Genomic DNA, 11,496 nt, shown 5'->3' with positions numbered 1-11,496 from the left:
GGGGGTTCTGTCCCCCTGTCTCCTAGAGGCGTCAGCCGGAAGCCGGCAGACAGGTATCCCACGTGACCCTGATCCTAAGCCGGATCTCCGGCAGGCCGGTCATGTACGGTCTCGGTAACAAGTGGACGTACAAACGGTACATGCTTGTGTGCGGCTAGCCTGCTTGTGTGGCTACCACGGTCGTATTTGCTACCGTGGACTCTTGACCATACTCATTAGGAATTTGTCTATCCCCACAAGGTAAACCCTAAGCTACCAGGAATGTTGCATTAGCCAATCCGCACAAATCGTTCAAGTGATTCGACGTATGACCGTTCCTTGACCTTGCGATTAACCCATTCATAACCCATTCATAAACAAAACGACTCAGGTTACAAAGGGTTAAACAGCAACTAGCACACATTGTATGAATTCACGGGGCATACAAGAAACAAAATTGACATGAATTGGAGCACTCAACTAGGACTAGGACTAAAGCGGCTGTTGTGGGAGTCATATAGTGGCTGTTGTGGGAGTCATATAGCGGCTGTTGTGGGAGTCATATAGCGGCTGTTGTGGCAGTCATATAGCGGCTGTTGTGGGAGTCATATATCAGCTGTTGTGGGAGTCATATACCAAACAAACATTGGTTGTACGTTTGAACACAAATCAGACTCAACGCAAGAAACATGAAGTGGTACAAACTTGAAACATGTTTAGTAATCAGCATATATCCGGCATTGCCCACCCTAATCACAACCAACCAAAACCAAAGCACAAAAAAAACAAAACCGCAAACATAACACAAACGCAAACACCAATACAAACACAAACAAAAACGCAAACACAAACCCAACCACAAACGCACACATAAACGCAAAGTGCTCACAGTCTAGCCCGGGTCGCCAAATTGCACCATGCTGGGGCGCCGGCAAATTTTAGCTTGGTGAACGACTATAGTACCCTAACTTATTCATATTATTTTGCACTCACTTAAACGAACCTAAGCCGGGGCGCCGGATGACGCCCGAATTCGATGTAGTTAAAGACTATAGTAACCTATCTTATCCATAATATATCGCACTGTTAAAAACTAGATTATGCACTATAGCGCTAAAATGATAGCCCAGGGCGCCAAATCGAACCCTGCCGGGGCGCCGGCGGACGCGTCTAATTCGATTTAATGAACCACTATAATACCCCAAGCTTATCCGCAAACGGAAAGATAGAAGTAAACATTAAGTTGCGGCTTGTAAACTGTAATTGATTACATTTAATATTTAGTAAACAGTATGTTTAGATTTATCACACTATGGCGATCAAGTCTTTTTTTTTCTCTATTTCTTTGTAATCACGGGTCCGCTATCCGCTCTACGCGGCCGCATACAGAATTAAACTTTATATATTAGACTAATAATATTCCGCACTATTATACACATATTGTTTGGCGTTCACTTGGTGTGCAATTATTTTTTTCTACGAAATTCTATTCTATTTTAAAAAGTCAAAGTAATTATAAATGGATTAAAAATAAAGTCTATCTCCCTAGTTGCCCCCCCCCCCCCCCCCCACCCGTGGTGTTATATAAGAATATTCGAGACAGTTTAGGGGAGATCACTCCCGATTTATTTTATTTTAAATTCGTCGCGATTTGACTTAAGTTTATCTTAAACAAATTACAGACTAATCAGGCTTGAAAAATATATTTGGAGTTTAATAGACTAAACTTGGTTAGCCTTCATCATAAACATCCTATCATACAATATTTGGTTTAGTAATGTAAACAAGTTACAAACCCCACCCCTACAGTTAAACAGGTATCAGTGACAGGCCACACCCCCCCCCTAAAACAGATGTAGGTAACGGATATGGAAAGCTACAAGGGGACATCACCGCGACTGACGGCTCGTGACGCCGGGGGTGTCACAGGTAGGTGTGAAATCTTTCGTCACCCCGACCTCGTCACGCGCTTTTTGCAATGCAGGTGAAACTGGGTCAAGGTAATATAACAATCTGCAGAAAGAAACATCTGTTTGTGTGGTTCGTAGTTTTAAGACAGTAATTAGATCTACATTCGTGTCTTTAGTTTGTGTGGTTCGTAGTTTTAAGACAGTAACTAGATCTACATTCGTGTCGTTTGTTTGTGTGGTTCGTAGTTTTAAGACAGTAACTAGATCTACATTCGTGTCGTTTGTTTGTGTGGTTCGTAGTTTTAAGACAGTAACTAGATCTACATTCGTGTCGTTTGTTTGTGTGGTTCGTAGTTTTAAGACAGTAACTAGATCTACATTCGTGTCTTTTGTTTGTGTGGTTCGTAGTGTAACTACATTCGTGTCTTTTGTTTGTGTGGTTCGTAGTTTTAAGACAGTAACTAGATCTACATTCGTGTCTTTTGTTTGTGTGGTTCGTAGTTTTAAGACAGTAACTAGATCTACATTCGTGTCTTTTGTTTGTGTGGTTCGTAGTTTTAAGACAGTAACTAGATCTACATCCGTGTCTTTTGTTTGTGTGGTTCGTAGTTTTAAGACAGTAACTAGATCTACATTCGTATATTTTGTTTTTGCCAGTGTGGCAGGTCTTTAGCTAAAGTTCACGATTCCAAATTGTTTTGGAATTAATTTAAACGCAAATTTTAAAATGTAAATAAATGAAGTAAAGCTTTAAGTAATTTGTTCTAACCTTTATTACATTAATCAAGAATAGTAGCTCATTAACTTGTGGTATAATATGCTTAGGTCGTGGAGTATGTAAAGCACTGTGTCATATAATATGGAGGGTCATAATGCTGCATGTTATGTAATATGTGGTAGGGGGTCGTAGTGTGAGTAAGGCTATATGTTATGTAATTTGTGGGGTGGTAGTTTACGTGTTGTTGCATATTATGTAATATTTTGGGTTCGTAGTTTAGGGGTCGCCCTTTGACTAGGGGATACATAACGTCATATGTGATGGGGTTAGGTGTGTGAAAATATTCTTTTATTGTGAAATAGTGAACAGGCCCAAACAGTTCAGCGCTAGTAGTCTCTCTCTCTCACTCTCTTGGTCTCTCTCTCACTCTCACTCTCTCCCTATCTCACTCTCTTAGTCTCTGTATCTCTTTTAATCTATCTGTCCTACTCCATATCTCTCCTAGCCTCTCTGTCTCTCCTAGTCTCTATCTCTCCTAGTCTCTCTATCTTCTTATCTCTCTATCTCTCATAGTTTCTCTGTCCTAATCTCTCTATCTCTCCTAGTCTCTCTCTATCTCTCTAAGCCTCTCTATCTCTCCTAGTATATCTCTCCTACTCTATCCTAGTCTATCTCTTCTAGCCTCTCTATCTCTCCCAGTCTCTCTATCTCTCCTAGCCGCTATCACTCCTAGTCTCTCTATCTCTCTTAGCCTCTCTATCTCTCCTAGCCTCTCTCTATCTCATAGCCTCTCTCTATCTCTCTTAGCCTCTCTATCTCTCCTAGCCTCTCTCTATCTCTCTTAGCCTCTCTATCTCTCCTAGCCCCTCTATCTCCTAGCCTCTCTCTATCTCTCTAAGCATCTCTATCTCTCCTAGTATATCTCTACTACTCTCTCCTAGCCTCACTATCTCTCTTAGCCTCTCTATCTCTCCTAGCCTCTCTCTATCTCTCTTAGCCTCTCTATCTCTCCTAGCCTCTCTCTATCTCTCTTAGCCTCTCTATCTCTCCTAGCCCCTCTATCTCCTAGCCTCTCTCTATCTCTCTAAGCACCTCTATCTCTCCTAGTATATCTCTACTACTCTCTCCTAGCCTCACTATCTCTCTTAGCCTCTCTATCTCTCCTAGCCTCTCTCTATCTCTCTTAGCCTCTCTATCTCTCCTAGCCTCTCTCTATCTCTCTTAGCCTCTCTATCTCTCCTAGCCTCTCTATCTCTCCTAGCCTCTCTCTATCTCTCTAAGCATCTCTATCTCTCCTAGTATATCTCTACTACTCTCTCCTAGCCTCACTATCTCTCTTAGCCTCTCTATCTCTCCTAGCCTCTCTCTATCTCTCTTAGCCTCTCTATCTCCCCTAGTCTCTCTATCTCTCCTAGCCTCTCTATCTCTCCTAGTCTCTCTATCTCTCCTAGCCTCTCTCTATCTCTCCTGAGATGACTGGAGCAGGTTTCACGTGCATATCCCAGCATGCATCATTAGGTCAGTGGTGGGAAGCTGGGACCAGTCCTAAAATTTTAACGTGATTGTCTGGTCATCAGTTTAATCTCACTAATTACATTAATTACAGAAGATATTTTGACATTGTGTAATTAAACAACAAAAGCTAGCTATCGTCAAAATAAATGTGTTACAGCTTCCATTTAAGGGGTCCGTGGGTGGTAAGGTAAGGTGTGGAGGGCGATTTACTCCATTTCTTTGCAATCGAATCTTGATTTAACTACCGTTATTCTAGTCGTCCCTATTATTGTCGCCAACATAATACAGCTATAATAGCTGCGGCGATTGTAGCTGCCTATGGCTTCCAGTCCCCCGTAGCTGACACTATCTTAGCTCCAGCTATTTTAGCTGCCACTGCTTTACTGCTGTCGTTATTTTAGCTAAAGTACACTATCTTGCTATACATACATAAACGTAAAACGACATACCTATAAATGCTCTACATCTATAAATACATACAAGTAAAACTCAGGACCCACCTAAAATACATATAATTATACCATATAGATTCAAAGAAATAAATTATATGACCACCTATAAATACGTAGCTTTATACCATATGACCTACCTATAAATGCAAACAAAATTAGCTTTGTCAACATCACAGCTAATGAAGGCACAACCAACGTAGATGTTGCTAGGTTCGATAATCTGGTAAAAAAGTTGGGAAATAGGTTTGAAATATGGCTACAATGTCGACAGAGGATACGGTTAACTTATTTTTTGTCATCTTTGTTTTAATTAAACATTAGAGTTCATTTACGAATGAATGAATCTTGTCATATACATGAAGAAGAACACAGTTAATCTTCTTGAACAGTGTTTCTTCCAGACTTTTTTCTCCGGGGGGGGCACTTGAAATCTTCGGGGGGGCGGTAAACTTTCTTCGGGGGGGCGGACACTGTTAAAAGTATATATTTTCTATATAAATCATATAAATTTCATTTCGTTCGGGGGGGCGGTAAAAATTTTTCGGGGGGGCTTCGCCCCCCCGAAGAGATGCCTGGAAGAAACTCTGTTCTTGAACTAAAATAGTTCACCATAATGGATGACTATAGATTTCAGCGTTACAGTATTCAGGTTTCTCTGGAAGATATACCTCGCCAATCTATGTATAATGTAGTAAGGTTTTCTGGCACAGGGATATCCTACTTCATATCCTGGTGGGCGCAAGGATATTTTATTTAACAGCTAGGTGGGTCCAGGGATATTTTATTTAACAGCTAGGTGGGTCCAGGGATATTTTATTTAACAGCTAGGTGGGTCCAGGGATATTTTATTTAACAGCTAGGTGGGTCCAGGGATATTTTATTTAACAGCTAGGTGGGCCAAGGGATATTTTATTTAACAGCTAGGTGGGTCCAGGGATATTTTATTTAACAGCTAGGTGGGCCAAGGGATATCCTATATCCAGTGTTATCTTGCACTAAATAATATCTTTAAAACTAATTTATGAGGCTTCCAAGTCATTCATTAATGTGCAACCCCCTGTATTTACCCTTCAGTAATATACACCCCACTCATCCACCCTTCAGTAATATACACCCCACTCATACACCCTTCAGTAATCTACACCCCACTCATACACCCTTCATTAATATGCGACCCGTGTACTTCATCATTATCATCTTTTCCCGTTCGCGCCCAAGACAGATGGGGCAGATGAAGTAGAGTTCATCTGTTTCAATGATCTCGACAGGAAAGGGGATAGAGGGGTCAACTCTATGCCCAGCCGCTTTTGATTCCATAAAGTGAGTCAGGTACTCATTAAAACTGGGTGAACTCAGGAGCGTCCTACAGACGAACCCGAGGTCCGAACTTCAGACTTTTGTGTTTGTAGTGTAATCACCCTTCAGTACTCCATGACCCATCCACCCACCTGTCAGTAACCCATAACCCATATAGCTACCCATCAGTAACCCATAACCCCTGACCTCACCCTTCAGTAATCTATGACCCACTCACCCACCCTTCAGTAACCCATAACCCCTGTACTTACCCGCCTGTATTCTTCACTTGAATCGTCCCCCCATCTTGCGAATGCGAACCTAAATACCTGGTCCGTTTTCTTCGCTGACCAAAAGACAAACACGATTAATCGATGTAAGCCAAAATAAACATGCTGTGGTAGCTTTAATCGATGTAAGCCAACACAAACATTCCGTGATAGTGATAGCTTTAAGCCTCATTAGAATCTCACATGCTAAAACTGATAATTTCTAATTATAACTTTTATGCCCTAAATGGGATGTCAAATCGTGTCTAATATCAATGACTGACATTTATCAGATACTGTATGATATAAAGTCGTGTCTAATGTCAATATACTGACATTTATCATATACTTATTGTAGGATGTAAAGTCGTGTCAAATGTCAATATACTGACATTTATCATATACTTATTGTAGGATGTAAAGTCGTGTCAAATGACAATGTAATGCTATTTATCAGATACTTACTATAGGATGTAAAGTCGTGTCGAGTGACAATGTAATGCTATTTATCAGATACTTACTGTAGGAGATGAAGGCGTGTCTGTCATGCATGGCTGACCACGTACAGCCCTCCCCCCAGGCGGCCGCCAGGTTGGCCGTAGAATGGACCCAAGCCTGAACAGACAGAGTATGTTAGCAGGACATAGAGCTTAGCAGGACATAGAGCTTAGCAGGACATAGAGCTTAGCAGGACATAGAGCTTAGCAGGACATAGAGCTTAGCAGGACATAGAGCTTAGCAGGACATAGAGCTTAGCAGGACATAGAGCTTAGCAGGACATAGAGCTTAGCAGGTCATAGAGCTTAGCAGGACATAGAGCTTAGCAGGACATAGAGCTTAGCAGGACATAGAGCTTAGCAGGACATAGAGCTTAGCAGGACATAGAGCTTAGCAGGTCATAGAGCTTAGCAGGACATAGAGCTTAGCAGGACATAGAGCTTAGCAGGACATAGAGCTTAGCAGGACATAGAGCTTAGCAGGACATAGAGCTTAGCAGGACATAGAGCTTAGCAGGACATAGAGCTTAGCAGGACATAGAAATGAGCAATTAGCAGGACACGATGACTTAGAGCTTAGCGAAACAGATTGATTTACATAATTGCAGAATAAATGAATTCTGGTGAGGCGATAACACAAACACTTTAGATGCTTAGATTGATAAACAGCTTAGGTAGTGTCTGCTTAGCTCACTTCAAATTTAAAATCTTCCTCAAATGTACTTCTGTGAGGGGTGTTTAACGACTAACATTTTAGTCACATTGGTCCCCTGACTCACCATTTTAGTCACATTGGCCCCTGACTCACCATATTAGTCACATTGCCCCCCCCCGACTCAGCATTTTAGTCACATTGCCCCCCACCCCGACTCACCATTTTAGTCACATTTCCCCCCCCCTGACTCACCATTTTAGTCACATTGGCCCCCTGACTCACCATTTTAGTCACATTGCCCCCCCCCCCCTTGACTCACCATTTTAGTCACATTGCCCCCCCCCCCCTGACTCACCATTTTAGTCACATTGGCCCCCTGACTCACCATTTTAGTCACATTGCCCCCCCCCCTGACTCACCATTTTAGTCACATTGGCCCCCTGACTCACCATTTTAGTCACATTGCCCCCCCCCTGACTCACCATTTTAGTCACATTGCCCCCCCCCCCCCCCGACTCACCATTTTAGTCACATTGGCCCCCTGACGTATTTGGTTGTGTCTGCGCATGATGGACTGGATGTCAGCAGACGACAGGGTCATTCGCTCGCTGAAGGTCAAGGGCACACAGAGCATTAAAAGCGGAACGACCTTGAACACGATGACCTCTATCACGGACCTGTGTACAAACGTGTATGACATGACATTGAGTAGGACATTTTTTTCTACCTAGGACATTTTGTCTACCTGTTGAGTAGGACATTTTGTCTACCTGTTGAGTAGGACATTTTGTCTACCTGTTGAGTAGGACATTTTGTCTTCCTGTTGAGTAGGACATTTTGTCTACCTAGGACATTTTGTCTACCTAGGACATTTTGTCTACTTGTTGAGTAGGACATTTTGTCTACCTAGGACATTTTGTCTACCTGTTGAGTAGGACATTTTGTCTACTTGTTGAGTAGGACATTTTGTCTACCTAGGACATTTTGTCTACCTGTTGAGTAGGACATTTTGTCTACCTGTTGAGTAGGACATTTTGTCTACATGTTGAGTAGGACATTTTGTCTACCTGTTGAGTAGGACATTTTGTCTATTTGTTGAGTAGGACATTTTGTCTACCTGTTGAGTAGGACATTTTGTCTTCCTGTTGAGTAGGACATTTTGTCTACCTAGGACATTTTGTCTACCTAGGACATTTTGTCTACTTGTTGAGTAGGACATTTTGTCTACCTAGGACATTTTGTCTACCTGTTGAGTAGGACATTTTGTCTACTTGTTGAGTAGGACATTTTGTCTACCTAGGACATTTTGTCTACCTGTTGAGTAGGACATTTTGTCTACCTGTTGAGTAGGACATTTTGTCTACATGTTGAGTAGGACATTTTGTCTACCTGTTGAGTAGGACATTTTGTCTATTTGTTGAGTAGGACATTTTGTCTACCTGTTGAGTAGGACATTTTGTCTACCTGTTGAGTAGGACATTTTGTCTACTTGTTGAGTAGGACATTTTGTCTACTTGTTGAATAGGACATTTTGTCTACCTGTTGAGTAGGACATTTTGTCTACCTAGGACATTTTGTCTACTTGTTGAATAGGACATTTTGTCTACCTGTTCAGTAGGACATTTTGTCTACCTAGGACATTTTGTCTACCAGTTGAGTAGGACAATTTGTCTACCTGTTGAGTAGGACATTTTGTCTACCAGTTGAGGAGGACATTTTGTCTACTTGTTGAGTAGGGCATTTTGTCTACCTGTTGAGTAGGACATTTTGTCTACCTGTTGAGTAGGACATTTTGTCTACCTGTTGAGTAGGACATTTTGTCTACCTAGGACATTTTGTCTACCAGTTGAGTAGGACATTTTGTCTACCTGTTCAGTAGGACATTTTGTCTACCTAGGACATTTTGTCTACCTGTTGAGTAGGACTTTTTGTCTACTTGTTGAGTAGGACATTTTGTCTACCTAGGACATTTTGTCTACCAGTTGAGTAGGACATTTTGTCTACCTGTTCAGTAGGACATTTTGTCTACCTAGGACTTTTTGTCTACCAGTTGAGTAGGACATTTTGTCTACCTGTTGAGTAGGACATTTTGTCTACCTAGGACATTTTGTCTACCAGTTGAGTAGGACATTTTGTCTACCTAGGACATTTTGTCTACCAGTTGAGTAGGACATTTTGTGTACCTGTTGAGTAGGACATTTTGTCTACCTAGGACATTTTGTCTACCAGTTGAGGAGGACATTTTGTCTACCTGTTGAGGAGGACATTTTGTCTACCTGTTGAGTAGGACATTTTGTCTACCTGTTGAGTAGGACTTTTTGTCTACCAGTTGAGTAGGACATTTTGTCTACCTGTTGAGTAGGACATTTTGTCTACCTGTTGAGTAGGACATTTTGTCTACTTGTTGAGTAGGACATCTTGTCTACTTGTTAAGTAGCTTCACACCATCACCATTATCTATACATGCAGGTAGATGTGTCTTTAGTCTTCGCAAACTAACCTTGCCTTTTTTAGTTAACTAACTTTACTGTTAAAGTTAGAACACAACAACATCAGACAGTGTAGATCTAGATGGTTTATTTTTTATATAATGACCATCATGTACATTCTAATATTACACGTCAAGATATATTATTTATTCACACTTACATAGCCAAATAAAGACTGCAAAAATCAGCGAATGAAATAGAACTGTCTGTTAGAATCTCTGACTGCGGCCTAGGCTCTGTACCATTTGGTGTTAGTCATGGACACTTAGAACAAGCATTCTGTGAATGGCGTGCACTCCCATGGTGCGTACTGTGCTGGTGTGTGCACTGCGCTAACATAGAGTGAAGGATGTACATTCCCATGGTGCGTACGGTGTTGGTGTGTTGAGGATGTGCTGTGACGTAAAGTTGGTGTGAGGTTCAGAGTTAAGGATGAGTTGTGATATTTTTGAGGTATACTTTGGTAGTGTTGTAAGTGGTTGTATCGCAAGGTGTCAAACTGTGCGATGTTGCTGTTTTGTGTGTTGTGTTTTCGTTGTGTGACTGCTGTTTCTGTTTTCATAAATGGCACTCTTACCCCAGAATTACCAACTGTGTAAAGATACCGTGAGAATTACCAACTGTATACACATACCGTGAGAATTACCAACTGTATTTAGATACGCGAGAATTACCAACTGTAAACAGATACCGTGAGAATTACCAACTGTATACAAATACCGTGATTTAATGTACTTTAACATGAAATATAACTCCCAGTTTCCCAGTTGAATAGATCCTATTTCCAGCGACAATCCACAGGATTTTACAAGCTCCAATATATAATACTATCCTACACTCTCTATTGTGCTAACACTAGCTGCGTTATTACCCGTGCAGTGCACCCCATGTGTACAATGTTTTCAGTCTTATTTCAAAAGGGGTTGAGTAGTTTCAAAATTTTGGCTTTCATACAAAAACTTAAAAGTCAAAAATGGTTGGTTTTTTTTTAAATTTTAAATAAATAAAATATAATTATTATAAAGAACTTATTGGACATCAAAAAGTATATGGGTGTTGTGTGGTCGGCTAATGACCAAACTCTTCACATGCTAAGACATACAAGAACGGAGATATCGAATACCTGTTGGAACTTTTGCGTGTTTACTTGCATGTTGGAGACAAATACAACTTTAAAATAAGATCGTGGTTATACCAAGACTTAAAGCAGCCGGAATGGGAGGAGATCTTGACAAGTGAGATGATGGCGGTAAGGGATTGATATAACTTGTAGTAGTGATTCAAACTTTGACAGCAACCATACAAGATGATTGATTACACGCACAGAATCAATCGATACAATCGATACCTGTATGTGACAGTTGTTTTTTAGTGGTTAGCCTGTCATGAGCTGTGTTAAAACAAGTTCTTTCCTCACAACTACGCTTGCCTACACACAAACAATAAATGCACGTTCTAAAACGATACACTGTTTAGAATTTCAGAGGATATACAGTAGGGCTAGCGATTACAATACTATGGCTCTAGTGCATAGTGAGTTTGCTCAGCTCTGACAGGTACCTGACTGGATTTTGGGACATTTAGGGCTGCGAGTAACAACGAAGACACAACGATTATGCAGTAGTGACAATACAGATTTTAACGACTCTTATATGGCCGCTACCCGTCGGTAACCGTTACACGTGCATTATATGCCTATATATTTCAATGTTATAC

The 11,496-nt window shown here is 41.1% G+C and overlaps 1 protein-coding gene across 1 annotated transcript; it reads right to left on the bottom strand.

Moving 5' to 3' along the window:
* Positions 1-4,011: 4,011 nt before the first annotated feature.
* Positions 4,012-10,027, bottom strand: LOC131942930 (uncharacterized). The gene is made up of 6 exons (XM_059302899.1): positions 9,941-10,027; positions 7,812-7,899; positions 6,661-6,754; positions 6,143-6,216; positions 4,712-4,794; positions 4,012-4,152 (listed from the first exon to the last, which is right to left on the bottom strand). Exons 2-6 carry the CDS (start codon positions 7,890-7,892, stop codon positions 4,122-4,124), a joined length of 363 nt encoding a protein of 120 aa, XP_059158882.1. The 5' UTR covers positions 7,893-7,899; positions 9,941-10,027; the 3' UTR covers positions 4,012-4,121.
* Between the last annotated feature and the right edge of the window lie 1,469 nt (positions 10,028-11,496).

Source organism: Physella acuta, unplaced genomic scaffold (assembly GCF_028476545.2).
Source record: "Physella acuta isolate Inbredline_101_S28 unplaced genomic scaffold, ASM2847654v3 ptg000434l, whole genome shotgun sequence".
NCBI lineage: Eukaryota > Metazoa > Mollusca > Gastropoda > Physidae > Physella > Physella acuta.
The sequence above is the reverse complement of the archived record's forward strand: the minus strand, read 5'-3'. Positions and strand labels throughout refer to the sequence as shown.